At 31.5% G+C, this 20,978-nt stretch overlaps 1 protein-coding gene across 1 annotated transcript in view; it reads right to left on the reverse strand.

The window, feature by feature from the left end:
* The window catches only part of LOC108911400 (NF-kappa-B inhibitor cactus-like), a 29,637-nt gene extending 9,110 nt beyond the window's left edge, over positions 1-20,527 (reverse strand). Inside the window, exons 1-2 of the mRNA XM_018716333.1 lie at positions 19,853-20,527; positions 14,446-14,801 (exon numbers count right to left, since the gene is read on the reverse strand). Coding sequence (XP_018571849.1) covers positions 14,446-14,801; positions 19,853-20,301 — 805 coding nt within the window. The 5' untranslated portion in view covers positions 20,302-20,527. The remainder of the gene's footprint in view (positions 1-14,445; positions 14,802-19,852) is intronic.
* Positions 20,528-20,978: the final 451 nt, after the last annotated feature.

Genomic DNA, 20,978 nt, shown 5'->3' on the forward strand with positions numbered 1-20,978 from the left:
ATATACAGGGTGGCCAAATGAAAACGAAACAAAGCCATTTTCAGGAAGTGCGTCAAGATTGTAGAAAAACGCTCAGACCCGTTGATTTTAGATTAAAGGGTGACTCCGCCACTTTCACCCCCAAGCAAGGGTAAGCATCACCCCAAAACATTTAAATGGCATTGGGGGTTGAGTAACATTTCTTTTGAAAGCTCTTACAATTCTCTTTATAGCAGACTTTAAATTTTATAATACCGCCCAATACTTATTAAGAATTTCTATTTTAAAGTTGAAACTTATGTACAAACAATTAGTAACGGTAAAAATGTCAGTCATTCGAGTTAAGTACGCCAATGGTATAAATTTAGTATTTCTTGCGTTCCATTGGTTTTTGGCGATGTGTTATCCCTTTCGTAAAAAAATACAATTGTAAAAACAGAACTGAATGCTATACGCAGACAATGAACGTAAAATTAGTGGATTCCATATTATTTTCTAATATTATTTTGAAGCGTTGGTTGTTACTTTATTTAATTGTGTTTTTGAAAACTAAACACTATGGTTTATTCCATTGCGGAAAGGGTAGATATCATTTCGCTTTACTTTATGAACAATAAATGTGCGAATAGAACAGCTCAGCTATTTAATGAACAACATCAAGATCGACATGTCAGAAGGAAGTATGTTCTAGAGTTAGTAAAAAAATTTCAAGAGACAGGGAAAGTAGCCAATAAAAAACGAGAAATTGAAAAACCTATAGTTAATGCAGCTAGTGAAGCTGCAGTTTTAACATTAAGTACGACGCAGCTGGCATCTATGTCTGGGATCAATCGAACTAGCAAACAAACCATTTTGAAGAAGAATAAATTCCATCCCTACAAAATACATTTAGTCCAGGAACTTCATGAAGATGATTATGACTGCCGCCCTTGCAATTTTGCGAAATAATGAGTGAGCGAGCAGGGAACGATCCACAGTTCCTTTTTAACATCTGTTTTTCTGATGAATGCAGTTTTTTCTTGAACGGGACGCTAAATCGTCACAATTGCCGCTATTGGTCCGATTCAAACCCAAGAGTTTTTCACGGGGTGCATACACAGTCCTTTTTTTCTACTTGGTAATTTGACTGGCCAAATGTATTTGCAATTACTGGAAGACGCTATTGATCCTGCCTTGACTGATATTATTGAAAATATTCCAGAGTATGATGAAGATCATTTCATTTTTCAACAGGACGGTGCTCTTTCGCATTATGCGTTAATTGTCCGTCAGTATTTGGAGCAACGTTTTCTACGGAATTGGATTGGGAGAAGAGGCAGTATTGAGTGGCCTCCACGATCCCCGGATTTATTGCCCCTTGATTTCTTTTTGTGGGGATACCTAAAAACTAAAATCTATAAAACACAGCCAGCGTCGCTGAAAGATTTGCGTCAAAGAATCGTCGACGAATGCCGTCGAATCACTCCAAAAATACTTCGGAATGAACGCGAACGTTTCGAACAAAATCTTTATTCTTGTATGGAAGCGGGCGGTCATCAATTTGAACGTTTAATCAACTAAGTAGTAAGTAAGCAACTAAACATAACTTAAATTTTAAAATGTAAATTTTTTTCAAAATATTAGGCGGAATTATAAAATTTAAAGTCTGTTGTAAAGAGAATTGTAAGAGCTTTCAAAAGAAATATTACTCAACCCCCAATGCCATTTAAATATTGCTTGGGGATGAAAGTGGCCGAGTCAAAAATACCTGCAAAGAATGTCCCCCTTTAATCTAAAATCGACGGGTCTGAGCGGTTTTCTACAATCTTGACGCAGTTCCTGAAAATGGCTCTGTTTCGTTTTCATTTGGCCACCCTGTATATACTTTTGCAGACAGCTTCAAAATATTATGTACATGGGCGTAGCTAGGGGAGGGCAGGGTTTATGCACAGCTCATCCCAGAAAGCCCGGTGCCCACCCGTGACCTTTTTTTTAGAATCAAATCAAAACGTATTCAAATTTTATATAAATATAAAGGGTGTTCCAGAATAACGTGTACAACGGGAGACCACAGACTCGTGGACTCAAAATAGGCAGATTTAGGCTAATTCACCTATATCCAAAATCGCGAAAGTTCGTGAAAATTTTTTGAATTTTGTAAATAACTCGAATACGTATTATTCGATTTTGATTATTTTTGGGGTGTGGACTCTTGCTTTCAATCTACACATTTTTGTGTTATACAGAGTTTTTTAAAACTTACAACTCCTACAAAATTTATGTATGGTGATAATATCCGTTCATAATTTTTTCCTCTTTTGGGCAATAATGACAACTATTTTTTTTTTTTGATAGCTGATACCATTTGGAAGATTTTGAGCCTCTTGTAGAATTTTAATTAAATGAGCAGTTTGGGTACAAAAAAATATTTTTTAAACGTATACATCTTGCTACCTATATGACAATACTTAACAAAGTGCTAGTAGGCTCTGATTGTGTAGGTTTACCGTAATTTCCATTTGATCTTTAAGTCATTGTAACTGCCTATTCTATTTAACTAGGAGCGGAATGATAAATAAATATTCACAATGTGTATGCTCAAGAAAATCCACATACTGTGAAAGTGAAACATAATCAGCATGAATTTCGCATCAATGTTTGGTTTGGGATCATTGATAGCATTATTATTGGCCTTGTTATTCTACCCAATAGAGTGAATGGGGAATTTACTTAGAACTTTTGCAAAACCCGAGTTATTAGATGTGTCGTTATTACTCATAACATGTGGTTTATGCATGATAGCGCTCCACCAGATTTCACTGTAAATGTCCGGCAGTATCTGAACCAAAGATTCACTCGTCGATGCGTCGGCAGAGGGGATAACATTCCTGTTAACTGCCCTGTACGTTCACTAGACTTAACACCTTGCGACTATTATCTTCGGGCACTCTGAAAACAACATGGAGGCATATCTTAAATGCCATAAATGTTTAAAATAAAAGCCCTTAAGAACTGCAAAGGGTGTCCTTTAACTTTCTTCGCCGAATTAACTTCTGCTGTAGAAAGTGGTCATTTTGAAAAGTTTTTATAAATTGTATTTAATTTAATATCAACTTTGTTACTTTTATCTCCAGCATTTTTTATTGTATTTGATTGTTTTTACGAATTATTTCAATAAAATTAGGCACGTTGTAAATAACTCTAATTCGTCGTATGTTGTGTATCCATATCGAAAAATGAAGTAACATGTGGTACATATATCATTATCTCAAGAATTGGTAGGTACAATCAATTACATTCAACCTACAAAATCAGAGACATCTAGGGCTTTGTTAAGTATTGGTGGCATGACAATGTAGACATTTAAAAAATATTTTTTTGTGGCCAAATCGCTTATTTAATCAAATTTTACAAGAGGCCCAAAAACTTTCAAATGGTATCAACTATTAAATAAAAAATATTTGTCATTATTGCCCGAAAGAGGAAAAAGTTATAAACAGATTATTATCACCATACCTCAATTTTGTAGGAGTTCTAAGTTTTAAAAAACACTGTATAACACCAAAATGTGTAGATTGAAAGCAAAGGTCCACACCTTCAAAATAATCAAAATCGATTAATGCCTATTCGAGTTATTTACAAAACTCAAAAAAAATTACTTTGAGGTCATCTAGCGGCCAAGCGAAACGATTTCGGATATAGGTGAATTAGCCTAAATCTGCCTATTTTGAGTCCACAAATCTGTAGTCTTCCGTTGTACACGTTATTCTGGGACACTGTGTATACAGTGCTACTTTTTTAAAACCTGACATATGCCAACTTTTTTATTTGAAGTAATAGACTAGTACTTCCAAATGCATAGTTGAAGGAAATAACTTGATTAAGAAAAATTTACAAATAATTTTTCCGGTGTTGTCAGATTTCTGCAGTAGCTACTAAAACGATATTTTTTTAAATGGCAACAACGGATTTTTTTAACATAATTTCATAAACCTTGAAATTCTAAATAAAAAATGCTGTCACATTTCTTTATTGGAGTAGTCCTTTTTGGAACAATCAACAAAAACAAAGAAATTAATCTGCACTCAGCAGGATCTAAAAGAAGTTAACATAACAATAATAGGCTTTGGATATTAAACAAAAACTGTGTTAATTGAAAGAAGCTATCATTATTGTGCTGTCATAGTGGTATTTGACAGATGTTGTATTTGAATGTGTATAAAAAATGATTTTCAGCCTTTTGCAGATTCTTGGGCACACACTACCAGTTGTTTTCAGTTATTAGTTATTTTTTAAAAACTCCGGATTTGGAAGAGGCTTAAAAATTAATTCAACTTTCTCTTGAGGCTTGATTGTGGAACTGATTCTGGAACTGATTCAACTTAGCAACTGAATTAAAACGTTATTTTTTATACACATTCAAATACAACAGCTGTCAAATAACACAATGACAGTACACTAATGATGTCTTCTTTAAAACACCACAATTTTTGTTTAATTTCCAAGACCTACTATTGCCCTGTTAACTTCTTTTAGTTCCTGCCGAGTGCAGATTTTTTCGTTGTTTTTGCTGATTGTTCTAAAACGGCTACTCCAATAAAGAAATGAGACATAACATTTTCTATTTAAAATTTGAAGGTTTGTCAAATTATGTTAAAAAATTACGGTGTTGCCATTTAAAAAAATATCGGTTTAGTAGCTATCTATTTAGTAGATATCTGATAACACCGGAAAGAATTATTTGTAAATTCTTCTTAATCAAGTTATTTCCTGCAACTTTGCATTTGGAAGTACTAGTCTATTACTTTAAATAAAAAAGTTGGCCTGTCAGGTTTTAAAAAAATAGCACTGTATATATATTATATATTCTTTTTTCAGTCCTGGACCCACCCCAACCAAAATTTGTAGCTACTCCCATGAGTATCTACGTTAATTAACTCTTATTATTGATACGATAATGCAAAGAACATGTGACCATTGAGATTTAATAAATTCAAAGAGAATTTGGATATACTGTAGACAGAATGTAGGTGTGCTGTTGTCTTACGCTATAATTTTAACTACCACAAATGGTATGGTTAGAAATACAGGCTGTATGATACCTATTACGATATCGTTAAAGTATTTCGGAAATCCCTACATATAAAGTTTTAAAGTGTACAGGCAACGTAACAATGTTAATTTAAAAATAGCACTGTACTCAAATGAACAAGAATACCTTGTGATTTCGTGGGCGATTTTGCACCCGACGATCTATTTTGAATATTTCCATTTTTTCTCCGAATATTCATTTTATTTACTACAGTATTTATAATTTTACTACAAACGCTGCAGAAGATAATGTAAATAACAATGACGTCAAATAAGTTAGTGTTCAATGTAATAAATAATGTACATACTGCTGTTCATGGGAGAGATGTCAACACACGTTTACAATAGTCTTCAAAAGTAGGTAGGTACTAAAGAAATATGTTAATATAGGTACTCGTATAGTAAAAAGTATCAATCTCGATAGTTACATAGTGTCTCCTATGATTTTTACTTAGCCGATTATTAAAATTAATCCCTATTAATTGTATATAGCATAAATTAAAATGATGACTAAACCTAGATATAAGTCAATATTGCAAAATTATACTTACTAACTTATATTTTCAATTATGGGATAAGATATATTCTCAGAAATAAAATTACTAGAAAAATATTTGAGGTAATTTTTCTAATGAACTCCATTATCCTCATGTCCTCAATTTGCGCCAATACACGTTAGCACTGGCAGGAAGCTACCAGATGAATCAACGATCCTAAAATGGAGCGGGTTACCTCAAAAAAACTGGCATACTGATTTAAATTTAGCTCGGAGCATATGATTTGGCCCGTTGTTGACGGGAGAGTGGTACCAAACTAAACTCGTAAAATTATTATTAGTTTTGAATAATTTGGATAGAAAGAGCTGGGTGAATCGGGCATACTATCCATTCCATTTACATACAATTTAAATATGTGACTTTGGAATATTCAGAATAAACACACTGTCATATTAAAATTATTATACATATGTATATAAGTACACATAATGCATATACCTACCTAATATTTACTTCACTTACATGATAATAATAATCAACAATATGTAAATTTAAAAGCGTAAATCTATCGAATCCTACATTTAATGCGACATTAAGGTAAATGTACCGAATGTTGACACTATACCAAATTCTAACACTTTTTATTTTATCTAATAAGATAAGAATTTACTTTAGAGTAAAAATATTTTAATTTATGTGGTGCCATCTGTAGTCATTTGCGACATTCTAAAACAAAAATCAGAGCTACCAACCTACAAATATATTTGTAGCAGTTCGACGAAGTGACAAGTGCATGATCATGCCAGTTTTGTTCTAAGAAAACCTGCTTCCTTGTGAGTTTTAGGTAAGATTATTTATTACATCATAGCTATAAAATATATTTTTTAATTATTATAAGTCTTTATATATGTTTTCTGCCATATTTCTAAAAGTTAGTGTGTTTTTTTGGTTGTAACCTAAAATTATTAGGGTGTCAGAAATTTGGACAAACAGAATACACATTTCGTAATTCTGACACGGGTTGTCAGAATTATGCATATATTTAAATATTTCGGAACATGTATTATATGTCCTTTTCTAAATCCATAAAGTTGTATCCTGTTTTTCTCTTTTCGTTCAAAAAATTTTAGCCTGCTAACCTAAATCGGATACAGGGTGTCATAATAATATCCGGGTGTCCGTTTTATGTACACTAATGAAACATTCGAAAGGAAGATTTTTTATCTGTGCAGCAAAAAATGTTTTTTGAAAGTCAATCAGTAACGAGACGCATTTTGTTGTTATAGAATGTCTGCGAAAAAAAATTGTAACTACTCCTTGGATACTGCTAAAACAAAGGAAGAAATAAGAGTGCAGCGAAAAAAAGTAGAAAATCAAACGCGATCCAATATAGAAAAACAACATACAATAGAAGAAAATGGAAAAGCAACAAATGTTAATTTAATAGTAGGAAAGCAAAAGATAACTGAAATATGAATAGAAAACCTAGATAATACTAAAACAAATGAAGAGATCGGAGTGCAGGTAGTAGAAGTAGAAAATGAAATTCAATCAGCAGATATAGAAAAACAACATAATGAAAATGCAACAAATGTTAATTCAGTAGCAGAGAAGGAAGAGGTAACTGAAAAGGTGGACAATGCTGAGACAATTAGCAAAATAGCATTGAAGTTAATTGTACAAAAAGAGAACCCATCAGAAGAAACAAAAATAAAGAACAACGAAATAAATAAAGAACAAGAGAAGTTGTCACCAGAAAAAGACAAACTAACGGGAATACAAATAGAAAAAAGCCCTAATAAAGAAAAAACAGTTGATGGTAGTGGAGTACCATTTTTAGTTCTATCACCTTTTAAAAATGTTTTATTTTGGCCTGAAAGATCAAATGAAGGAAAAAAGAAAAAATCCGTGGTAAAAGTGCCTAGCGTTGCTAGTTCAGAACAGTGGAAAGCATATTATAACAGTAAAAAAGAGGAGAAAGAAATAAAGGAAAAGGAAAAAGAAAATAGGAAAAGGCTACGTCAAAAAAACTAAATGAAAAACAAAGAAAAAGACCAAGAAAGAATAAAACTTCCATTAAAACTACAGCAAAAGTAAATCTACATGAAAAAGAAAACTCTCCAGTTTCATCTTCTGAAATTGTCGTAAACATTGACAGAAATTTCATAGAAGGAGCCATTGTTATTGTCAAATACTTTGATAAAAAAATTTCCGGGCGTAATAGAAGAAATACATAATGATAGAGCTTTCATAAGTGCTATGACTCCCAGCGGAATTAACTGGAAACCGCCCCTCAAAAAAGATATAATTTAATACAAATTTGACATGTGAAAGAATTGAAAAGCCGATAGAATTGTTATTAAATAATAACAAAAGAGGTATTTTTACAGTTCCCGAAATGGCAAAATTTATGAATTTTAATTTTTCTTTTTAATGTTAAGTACTACGTGTCGCAATTAGGTGAAACTAATGTCTGAATTACAGACTGCGTCTACTTTATGTACTTTAGGGTGTCACTTTTACACACCTTTGATGATGCCTATGTCTGAATTAGGTTCAGAGAATATAACGTGATATTTTATTTTTCTAACAAATATCTTAGCATAGTAACGATATTTTGTGTATAAAAATTGCCAAAATAAAGGTTGTTCAAATCAAAATCATTTTTGTTTTACTGTGATAGGGAATTAGATTATATTTGAAAATATACAAGTAAAAATGTCTCTTAAGGTACCTATCCGAATTTGGTACATTTACCTTACATTAGCAAAATTATTTTGATACTCTGTCTATTCACTTAAACGTATTCAACGTATTATAAAGGTCAGGATTTTCCAGTGCCTAGATAAATAATTTAATTTAGTAACCGTATCTGGAAACATGACATTATCTTTTGGAAAATCCTAAATAAACCTATTACAAATCTTTATTATTATTATATTATAACAACGGTTAAGTACATACGTAGTCCGTTATTTTTTCTCCTTCTAAATGATAAACTTCTATAAGTATCAGTCGAGGATTAGTTTTCTAAATCTACATATAATTTTTACTTGATTAAATACACAAAAATGTTAATTATGTGCAATACAGCGTGTTGTGTTAATGCGACCTTTAGAACATATAATAAAATAATGGTTATTTTCCATTTTTGTGGATGCAATTACCTACTAGCTTATCAAATTTCATTTTTTAAATTAGGCTAAGTCTGGGGTTATTTTGAAAAACTATTTTCTTTTCAACTTTAACTCCCCTAGTAACTAAACAAATCAAAACCAGATAAAAGTTTAGTTAAAACACCGAAGAATTTATGGTTCCTTATACACGGGATATTAAGGCAACTTCTACGCCTTCTAATCTTTTTCATAAATCATCGACTTTTAATTAATAATGTGGTTTTGAATAGGGGGAATAGGAATAGTGATATTATTATGTTATTTCTATTTATTTAGTTATTTATTTCTGAATTATTACGAAAATTAAAAAAAAATAATAGAAGCTTAAGACACTTCCAATCTTACAGATAAATTTTTTAGTATTTAAATGTTATTTTGTGTTTGTATATATTTCGGTGAATAAAATTGTAAAACCCTATCTGTTGAAACAAGCAAAAAAACATCAGTAACGGCTGAAATACCTGTCCATATCCATTTTCATCATTAATGTTTTATATGTTTCTATTGTGTGTAATGAAGCCTCTTTTTAAGTAATCTTGAGAGAGAGAGTTTCGCAACCACGGTCGCCCCTAGGCCATGGTGTCACAGCTTGAAAGGTTGGTCGAAAAACAGAAACCAGGCGTAAGTAATATATTTATGACCGTGAATTTTATTCTAGAATTTAATCCCTTGTAGGTTAGATTGTGAACTGGCAATCGGATTGGTGATAAATGGTTCAGAATCTTCGTTTTATATTTATATCTTGTCGTTACAGAATACTTGTTAGTTTTTCTGCAGCAGTTATTTGGTCTCCCTGTATATTGTTAGAGTGGAACTCTAGTCACGAAAAACCGTGTTAGAAATCGATCGAGGACCGATAATGTGAGCACTTAACAAGAGAGGCAAGGGCTAAGTAAAATAAACAAATTCCTCAAACGAGACAAGGAACCATACATTCACCATTCAACACTCGGCATTCGACGGCAGACGCCCTTATTAACTAGATATCTTAAGGGCTATATAAACCTTTTATATTTCAATTTAAAAGCTTGTATTTAATGTAATATTCGGTGATAATTAGTGTGTTTCTAACAAAATATATATATTTCTGGTCGCACTTCGTCACGTCATTAATAAGCTTACTGCAACTGCAAGAATTTAAACTTTTAGAGTTAAATTAAATATAATCTCTAAATGTGTAACGGTTCATTTAACAGGGAAGAAAAACTACGGACGTAATATTGACGGTCCGTGACGTGTATCATTTAATTAGCGAAGCGACCCTAACCTCTGGTTATGTCGCCTTCGTCAGTATCGGTGTTTTTTTGTGGATTATTTTACTATTTACTATTTTATTAACAATGGCTGAACAGTAACCGCACAATTATTAGAATTTTTTATGGCAACATATCCACCATTCCTACGAATTTAGCGATCTATTTCTATTATGAAGTAATAATTCTCTATTTAGTAGTTTAATTCTATTAACAGTGACAGTTAGAACGCGCTTACATCAATGAGACGTCTTAAAATATATCCAATATTAAAGACACAACGGTGGGACACGATGGTAGCGACAGGCAGTCAGAAACTATGCGGAATTCGGTATTGCTGGGCTGCCAGACGTGTCTGGTTTTCCCAACTTAATGTTTCTCCAAGCATTCCGGCGTCCAGTACGCTGTAAAAATCCTTTGCGGCGAGTCGTATTAATAGAAATGCATTTTAGAATGGCAACACTTCGTCGGTCACCGCAAAAATATGCCGAGGAATTAGGAAAATCCAACATTAATTAGAGACGAAATCCATACAATGAGTTATTAACGTGTTAGATCTAAGATATAATAAAAAAAAACTATAACCAGAAATAATTTTATGTAAGTTCGATTATGGGTTTTTTGAATAACCTGGTGGTCCAATTGGTAATTCCAAACTACCGGTTCAAAATGGTGTATAATAAATACATTACATCAGTGGCGGCGTATGTTCAGTCTAACTTTGCATCAGTAATGTAAAAAATAAAAAATAAAAATTTAAAGACTAAATATTAATGAATAAAATGCTTACAATAATTATGGGTTCTCCTTTAAATTTAAATTAAACAATCGCCCAATGAAATAAATATAAAATAATGCTAAAGTCCTATTATGAAATAAATTTCATAGAATTTATGTATAGGATTTTTTTGTTTAAAACAAAATTTTAAATACAATGTTCGTACAACCGTAGTGGTTTTATGGAGGGCGTTTTTATGCGCAATTTTCAGTGAATTTATAGCAGTCTTTTGAGAAGGGTTTTACAAAATCTAAGCAAGTTAGAAACAATATCTCTTCACTGCACCAGTTATATAAGTTTTATCCAGGGTATACGAAAGTTTACAAGCTGATAATACATTCAGAGTCATTACATTTACTGAACTTTACACACCTGTTGAAAATACAGAAAATCGCGTACGGTACTATAAACATAATAATTACACAGAATGCTTTTATGAAACTATTAAGGTGGCCATATTCCTGGCAGAGAAATAGTCAAATTTCTGGCGTTTTTAGGTACTGAAATCTTGAAAAGTAAAACGTGTAGAACAAAAGTAAGCACAAAAATAAAATCCTTGATGTTCTGTTTATTCATTGTTACTATTTAAATTTACTCAAATAAAATAATAATTAAAAAAAAGCGTTTATAATATATGCGTTTGTTGTTATCCTAACCCCACATTTTAAGAATTATTTTCACGTACTTATAAATAAACGTAAACAATTTTATATGCAGGACTAAGCAAGTAAATGTTTGTCTTTGTGGAAAACACTTATTAAAGAATACCTACGGCGCCCTTAACACATGAATTAATCATAATTATTACTTACATTCCGATGTTTATATGGTTACCCATGTTTTCCATGATCTATCACTACTAAAATTAAAGGAATCCTTGTAGTTCAACATTTTTATAATTTAGATGGACTTTCTTGTTCTATCATTGTCTACTACTAAAAGTGCTATTTCTTGTCTATAAAACGCCAGCCTTAAAGCTATAACGGTCCGTACCTACCCTGGTTTTTCGAGTTGTCATGCCATGTACACAGCAAGTTGCAAACTTATATGACACTTATGATTTAGAAAACACCCTGTACATTTAATATTAATTACTTTATTATTAAATCTTAGCTGAGCGCTTTCGACTACATAGTCATCATCGGAGCTATTCGTTAAATTTTAGATACCAAAAAATATTTAGGAAACGTTGAAAATCTTAATAAGTTCGACATAACAATATACAACATTAAATATAACATCAATTACTGGTAAATAACAAGAGAAAGAAACAGAAATTGACTAACAATGTCGAACACGTGGAGTGAAATAAAGTGAGGTTAAATGTTAAATGTTTTTAATCACTCTGTGTAATATCGGCAACACTGCATGGTAGTTGTATACGCAACAGTGCAGCTAGCGGTTCTCAACAAGTTTTCTATTTATTATTCTTTTCAACTTTACTTTCATATTTCCAATTTTCTCGCAAAAAGACTTAAATACATGTGGGTCATTTCCATGTCAAATAATCAAATCACATTTTTGATACCATCTTGGATCTTGATGAAATTTGGTATTAGTGTTGAATAAAAATTCAAACCGAATTTTCACTAGAAGTATAGAGGATGCGCTAGAATCTCCTGAAAAATAGTCACATGTGCTATACAACCGCGCGCGCGTGTGTATTGCCAACTTTCAAGTGCAACTGTTGTGGAACGGTAGCTGCTACCATTCTCAAAAACAGCAGCAAAGGACAATGTTTTGTGTTCTGTATAGAGGTCGCAGTGCCAAGCTTTAAAAAGTTTTAGTTTTATTGCTGTTATTCCACAAAGTTACTCAAATCAATGCCATGTCAATTTGAAGCAAATCTTGAAAAAAGAACTTCTAAAAACTATATTTTGGTGAACTAACTAAATCCATTACTGATTTTAAGCTGCAAAAATTATGTCTTTTTAAGTTTAACTTACATATGCTTTGCGATTTAGGCACTTTTTATGACTGATATTTACAATACGAATATTGAAGGGTCATGACAAATTCACTCTAAAATCCAGTTTGGTAATTTCAGTGTGACTGAAAATCATCGTCCTGGAGATTATTTATGTGTATATAATTGTATGTCATGACACGTAATCAAATAAGTGCAAATTTTCAAAGTAATTTTTTTTATCTTGAAGGACGTGTCTTTAAAATGTAACAAGATGACTAAAACAAAAAAAGTTTGCTCTATCCTATTGCAATAAAACGAATTTGATTGGAGGAAAATATTATGTGCTATTTGGGTTTGAGAAATCACAATAATTGACGCATAAAATGTAAACCTCATGTTCAATAGCACATATCTTGAAAACAAAGTGAACTCAATAGCTGATACTTTGGTAGTTCAAAATCAGTAATGGGTTTTATTACCTCACCAAAACAAATTTTTAGTCTTGTTTCAAAGTTATAAGCATAAGATAAAACTAAAACTTTTTAAACCTTGGCACTTCAATCATCATGCATTGCACAAAAAGTTGCGCTTGGTTGCCATTTTTGAGGAACATTAGCACTTGAAACTTGACACCGGCTTTATGCTGGAGACCTTGAGCTATACTACTTATGATGGTGAAATTTTACACAACGTCTCAGATGCATGCCTGCGCCTATGCCAAATTTCAGTAAGATTGGAGATGCTGAGTAAACAATTATCTTGTTAATTTGATCACCTGACATGGAATGACCCATGTAACGTGTAGCGCTGTCTAGACTAGAGTATATGTACGCATTTAAGGTTCCCCCTGTATTATTCGCTTTTTATTACGATGTTAAAATTTGGATTTAGAATGTTGCATAATTTAGTATGAAATCGACCATAAACTAGTTACAATTTTTTAAACAGCTCATTATAGCTAGATTTAGGCTGCCGTATCAAACTAAAGGAGTAAGGTCTAAATAATTTTCTAAACATATGATTTGGCAAAATATTCATAAAAATATGGAATTTTGAAAAATTACAGACTGGACTCGTTTATCGACAGTTAAAAATGTACAAATTTAAAATTCACCTTATGCACAGTAACCCACTTTAATTTACATCGTCTAATCCAATCCTAAACGACTTAAGCAATTTTGAGCTTATTTTATTCAGAATTTGTTAATAACTAATAACTTTTTGAACAAGAATATTCAAATGATTTATGTTTTCATTTACTTCAGAAATTATTTACCGAAGAATAATATTGATATGTTTCTGTAATATACATACATATATGATTCCTTCCGACAACCAACCGGTAACATTATAATATGCCTTTGTAGTTGTATTTGTACTCCAATGTCAGTGATTTAAGAATAATCTGATAGGCATGTTATTATATAAAATTTGAAAGTTCAAGTGAGATAACTAGGTACTTAAAAATAGAAAGATTTGTTGGTATCGATATGGTATTTTCTGTGATGAATCATTCATTCAAATAATTCCTTCTTAAAACTATTGATATTAATGAATATTCAAAAACATCTACGATTCCTACTCTAAGCAGTTTTAGTAAATAAAAAAAATGGAACGTTTATCACGGATTTTTCGATATCGGACAAAACGAGGTGTCTGGTGTCTACTTCCTTTTAATTCGTGGTGTGTTATTGAATATATTAGTTTTTAAATGAATGTGTTTGAATGAGTCAAGATAATTTTAGCAGTGTGTTCAAACAAGTGCGGTAAAAAACTACCTTACCTAGATAATTCCATTGATCCAAGTCACAGGGCTGATACATGTGACCTTGATAGCTGAGAGCGAGAGCATCTCTTTCTTGTTGTTGTACCGGGTCAGCAATAGCTTTAATACTCTTAACGTCTCCGGCTCGAGCAGCGATATGCAGAGGAGAATCGCCTTGTAGATCCCTCGGACAGGGTCTGGCTCCGGCTACCACAAGCCACCGAGCTATCCTCCATTGAGCTGTTTCAACGGCAAGATGTAACGGCGTTTGCGCATCATCGTTCGGTGTATCCAAAAGTCTGGGATGAGGGGCTGCCCTTATTAATGCCAAAGCAACCTCTACAAACCCTTCTACTATCGCAGTGTGGAGATGCCTGAAGAAATAAAATTAGTTAAATCACTGAACTGATAGCAGCACAGAAATTCTGCCACTCAAAATCCTTGAATCAATATCACTGAATATCTTGGAAATTGAATAAGTGCATTTATTTCCTAATAATTGTATTTCTAAGAAAAATTATCTCTTCCAGTTTATTTGTGAAATAATAATAATGGTATTATAATAGGTATTGCAGGTATTATAATGCTACTACGACCAAAGAAAGATGGTTGTTTATTAGATTATTTTACCGATTTAAGAAAAAAATCATATAATTGAAGGAGTAATTTGATGTAATATATACAAGTAATAAGTAATTACTCATATAGTAATACTGAGTATTACTTTGAGTAATATTTGAGTAAATAATTATGCAAATAAGTATTTTAGTGGTCAGCGGTTTTCCCCTTGATAATTTTATTAAAATTACTTTTACACACAAGTGCATCTTGAACCATTTCTATACATCTTGGTTACTATGATGGAAACTTGAATATTGCATTTTACTAATCATTTTTTGAATCTTGAAGTCAGCTAATACCATTTTCTTCACCGTCATAATTATTTGAACTTAAATTTAATTTTTTCATTGATGTACAAGAGGGAATATTGACTATAATTATATGGTGTTTATGGTAAAAACCAGAACTGCCTTTCAGATACATAAGTACTGTTTGTTAGTCGAAAAAAAAAATACATATATGGGTAATTGCTCGGTAACAAAAGTCAAACCCCTCAACTTTTTATTTTTAAGTTTAGAAAAAAATGTTAGGTAAAAAAGTAGTGCTATTAAGTAGAAGTTTTTTTTAATGATATTGAACTTTGTAGGTATAGTGTTCTCAAAAACCAAATTCCAACAGAATACCCTACATATTTTTGAAATCTGCGTTTTTTTGATTTCTCTCATTTCACCAATATATATCCTGTATATTTAGTATAGTTTTCGAAATGTAGAAGTACACATCGTGTTTTCTCTTCCTTTTCAGCATGAAAAAAAAGTGAGAAATTTTATTAATGTTTGTGAATTAATGTTCAAAGTGGCTTTAAGTTTGTTGTATTGTTGTATGCATAACTTGTAATTGCGTTTCAATTTATTTATTGCTTTTACTATTATTTCGTGGTTTTCATTTATTAATTCTGTGTCCTTGGTTATTTTATTACGAATATCTTGAAGGTTCAGTAGTTCCATTTCATAAAGTTTGTTTTTAAGGTAATCCTGCAAAAAAGGGGACTTAAATGAAGACTATTTGCAGGCCATTATAATTAAATCTGCCCAACCAAAAATTAAAAATAGTAAGTATTCAGTAAATTTCTTGTTATGTGTAAGTGGATTGAACAAAGGATCTTTAAATTTAATTGAACTGGTAAAAAATGTTGCTACTCGGAATATCGTTATACCCAGTATTGTTTTTTTTTTCGACGACCCATTGACGCGATGCGACACTCGATGTTCGTACTTCAAATGGGATTTAAAAAAATAGAAACGACTACTTATGCATTATCCACTTCAAGATTGAGAAGGTGGTAAAACTGACAAAAATAAAATTGATTCGTTGTGTGTAATTTTGCAAATTTTTGCAAATATTTGTAACTGTTTAGAATGTCTAGAACTGCTTGTATATGCATGTAATCTTGTACGTAATTGCTTGTAATTGTTCGCGATTGACTGCAATTGCTTACAGTTTTGAGTTGTTGAGTTGCAATTTTGCCATTTATAATTTTTATAATTGTACATTTTTTTGGAATTGTAATTTTGGTGTAGGTACACAACTTTCTTCAGTGATCAACTCCTCCGAGTTATGTTAGATTTATCTGCGTAATAAGTTTATTTAAAATAAAAAATAATAAAAATTTAAAATTCCTTGTTTTTTAAATAAAGTAACTTATTTTCCTAGAGATGACATTAGAAATATAGGTATGCACTTATTTTATTTCCGATTCAGCCTCTAATTTATCATCATCAAAGTAGGTAGGTAATTCTGATATTTTTTTTTAAATTTAACTCTCTGTATCTCAAAAAGCCAGTGGCATTAGACCCTTGACTTAATAGCTTGCTTTTGGTTTAAACTCTGCCTCTTCTGTATATCTTTTTGCGACTTTTTTGTGATGAAAAATACTTATATTTATTATATATTGTTATGTGATTTAAATATAGGCTCCGTTTCATTCATGGCACTTTTATCACGAGACAATTCGAGGAATAATGAAATAAAGTAAAAAGCAGAAATCTTAACCTTCAGTTGCAGGCAATAATAAAAAAAACAATCGAGTGTTCGGTGTAAAATATTTATATAACGCTGATGGTTCTAATTACATAATTGGCGGGCCATTTATAAATTCAAGAAATATAAAATTTTAAAATTAGTGAAGTTACTTTTGGACAGGACAATAGCCCTGTAAAATTCCCATGAATAACAGTAGAAAATAAATATTTGTGTGGTATGTATTCTTTAAGATATAACAAAGTTTGAACTTATAATCTTATTTGTTTATTTTAAATATATTTGGAAAATTATAATAATTGCAACAATTCTTAAAAATATTGTATAAAGATAAACAAATTTTCCAATTTAGGTATATTAATTATAATATATTTCTAATAAGCGATTTAGTCAAGTATTGATAAAATTACCTAACTATTGTTTAATTATTAATGATGTATCACAAAAAATGCGATCCGATTGATATTTACAATGTAGTTACGGGCTAGTGATTGGATACTTTGCCTAAGTGTTCATTAATACGTATTACAGGAACCGCATGCAGGGGACGAATTGGAAAAAACCAATCAATATATTGTGTTAATTTAAATATAATCGCATTCTAAGAAATTTGAGCGTGCATTGTTTCAAACAGTATCATTTCGGCGAGTTGACAGCATCAGGAATTCAGCGATCTATACTTCTCCACAATTGGTCCGATATCTATGGATTCAAAATATCGCATCGTACAAATCGTACACATCCGACGAATTGGAAAAATTAATTATTATTTTGTTTGTATGTAGGATCAACCGATTTCATTTGATCCCTGAGATGTGTAAACGTGAGCGAGCTCAAAAGTTAAAGTCGAGGTTAAAGTTGTAAATATTGGAATCAAACGTACAATCGGAAAAGAAAGCGAGGAAGGGTAAAATCGTGGGTTTGACGTTTGACCATTGAAGAAATATCGCAAGCGGCCTCGCATCAGTCGCGGCGAAGCATTTGCAGAGTCACCACTGGAGATGCATGAAGAACGTCGAAATTGTTTGAAATCATTGCATGCGACTACTTAGTTGCAAAATCCACTATAGAACGACTCAAGAGTGAGAGTAGAATTAATAAATATCGAAATTAACTTCAGGGCGGGCTTAGGGGTTCTAATAGTGGGTCCGTCTCCACAGTACCTAGCCCGATAATATAAGTTAAACAGGTACCTACTTAGAATTTTTATTAAATTTAAAAAATATTTTTATTTTTACTGTCATTTTCTGTTAAAAAATGTACAATTTTCGCAGTCCTTTAATTATAGCTAAAACGTATTTAAGTATAAGATAGGTAAACCATTAAAAAAATACCTGAATTCCAATTAAAAATTTACTATTGCTAAATATTTTAAACATTTGGATGTTGTATCTCGAAACCCATTTACGTTTGTGTATCTTCAATGTTTAAGCCTTGTTATTAAATCAATATCATATGAATAAAAAATAACAAGTTAGGTAGGTATTGTTGTCGAATTAACAATTGGGAAATCCACAATCTCGAGGTTGATTTATCGTGAAACTCCGTCGACAAACGAATATGAGCTGCAGATGATCTGTATAGCACAATAGGTATGTACATATGCTACTTCTAGTTTGGTGTACTTAACAGGCGTTATCATTAAACAAAAAATAATTACTGAAAAATTTTACAAGAAAAAATATGAATTTAAATAAAACAACTTATAGAATCGATAGAAATAAGTATGTACTTGCTTTAATTTCCTTTTACTTATGAAGGACGTAATATTTAAATCTACTTAAATAAGGAAATCCATGAAATATACGGAACGCAGCAATATTCATTACATTTCTTTTAATGTCTCATACAAAGTATCTCATTTATGTAATAGCAAATGTTACTTTTTATACTATTTATGTGTATATATTTTATTAACTTAGGTACCTAATTATGAAATTCACTGCACTGGATGCAAAATGAGCATTAGTGTACAAAATTTAGACCAGTGCTTTGCCCGTGGGGCAAGATCTTCAAATTATTTATTTATTTATAAATTTCATTTGTGTTTAATCATCAAATTAATGTTTAACCACCGGGTTTAATACTATTAAATAGATCTGAATAATTCGCATAATAAAAACTGTCTTCTTATAACGGAAACATGTTTTCATAGTACTAAACAAATTAAAAAGTTGGTAACTATTTGTTAAAATAAACAAATTTAAATTAAATATTAGGTACATATCTTACCTAATGCAATGTGCAAGAAAGACTAGTATAATACATAACTAGAATATATATTTAGGTTTTACCTTAATTGAAATTGTAGTGACAAAATCTGTAATATATGGGTAGGTAGGTATGTACCTATACATTAATTAATGCAAATAATGTTGAAAGGTATCTAATTAAATTTAGTGATCGCAATAATTGCGATAATTGAAGAAAGATAGCATAAATTTACATAAATAATTCCAGTAATATGTGTAATGATTTTATGCATATAGGGCGATAACCGGAGAAATCCTTGTAGGAGCTATGACGTCATTGACTTTTTATTTTAAATGGAAAGATGTTTCTTACTATATCTTTCTATTAATAAGTTTATGTAGTAAATACCTCTAACATTTGCATGGTAACTGAAGAACCTACTTATTTATACTTTATTATAATAATATAAAATATATTAGCAGTAAATTTAGGATACGCCATTGGTACGGCAGCTGGTATAGTGCTAAGCTTAAACTTGTTACGTCGGTGTTTGATATCAATATCAAACACATATAACCTATGAACCCAAACAGACGTATATATTTAAATAATCGTACTAAATAATACTCACGTATCTCCATCATCGTCTTGTTCGTAATATATCTTCCAAGGGATGTCATCAGAAACTTTTACAACAGGTACTTGTTTTTGTAAATCGGATTTAATATACGATTCAACAGGTGTTTGTTTAATTTTTGGACAATTTAAATCATTAAAACCCTGTTTAATATTTAGATTAGAAAAACTTTCAGAGAGACAGACTCCACTATCGAGCCGCATGTAATCTGTATCTTTTTCTTTTTCTTCTACAACTCCCAAAGTAAGTGGTCTGCTACTCGTATTTTCAGGAATCCCTGATACGGATTGTATTTCTTCTGATACAATTTCACCAGACACTAATAAATTTCCACTTGAAATAAAACCACTGTCTGTCCTGGAAGACTCGTATAATCCACAATTGTCGTCATCGGTTACTTTTCCAGGCGCATCTGGAAAATTAGAATTTTGCTTTTGTGACATTTTAAATTATGAAAGCGGTAACACAAAATGGCTACAAAAACTTTCTAATCAATATCAGTTTCCACACTAGTTTTAAACACACTGTTATGGCAAACAACAATTCGCACGGAAATAGTTTATTTGGTAGATCATTCGTATTTCGAAAATCGGAATAATTCGACACACTACAACAAAACTGAGAAATAATCGAGAACTGATGTGGGACTTTTGGCTTTTGGCAATCTAGCACGCGTTGAGGAAACCGCTCAGATCGGGATTCCCGAGACATGCGCACCAATGTTACGACCAGTGACGTACTGCGAAATCATATAAATGTTTCATATAGGTATAGCGAAAACGGAAAATATTTAAACTGCAATCTTTTCAATATGCAAGTTCGTTTTTATTCAAATCTTTAACTACCGTGTTATTAAATCATACAGGGAGTATCTAAGCTGTTTATTCAAACTTTAATTATGGATTCGTGGATTCATCACAAATTAACCAATGAAATTCCAATAAACACGCGTAAGGAAGGTCGTTTACGAGATATATGGGGTGCTAGTTTAAGAAAAAAAGAAATACAATGAATAAAGCGACTTCTTTCAAATTTGATACCTATATGTGACATGACACGTCATAGGTTGTAACAAAAATAAGGTTACAAACTTCACCAGCAGATAGAACACTTAATATTA

This window comes from Anoplophora glabripennis, unplaced genomic scaffold, assembly GCF_000390285.2.
Source record: "Anoplophora glabripennis isolate ALB-LARVAE unplaced genomic scaffold, Agla_2.0 scaffold740, whole genome shotgun sequence".
In the NCBI taxonomy this organism is placed as follows: domain Eukaryota; kingdom Metazoa; phylum Arthropoda; class Insecta; order Coleoptera; family Cerambycidae; genus Anoplophora; species Anoplophora glabripennis.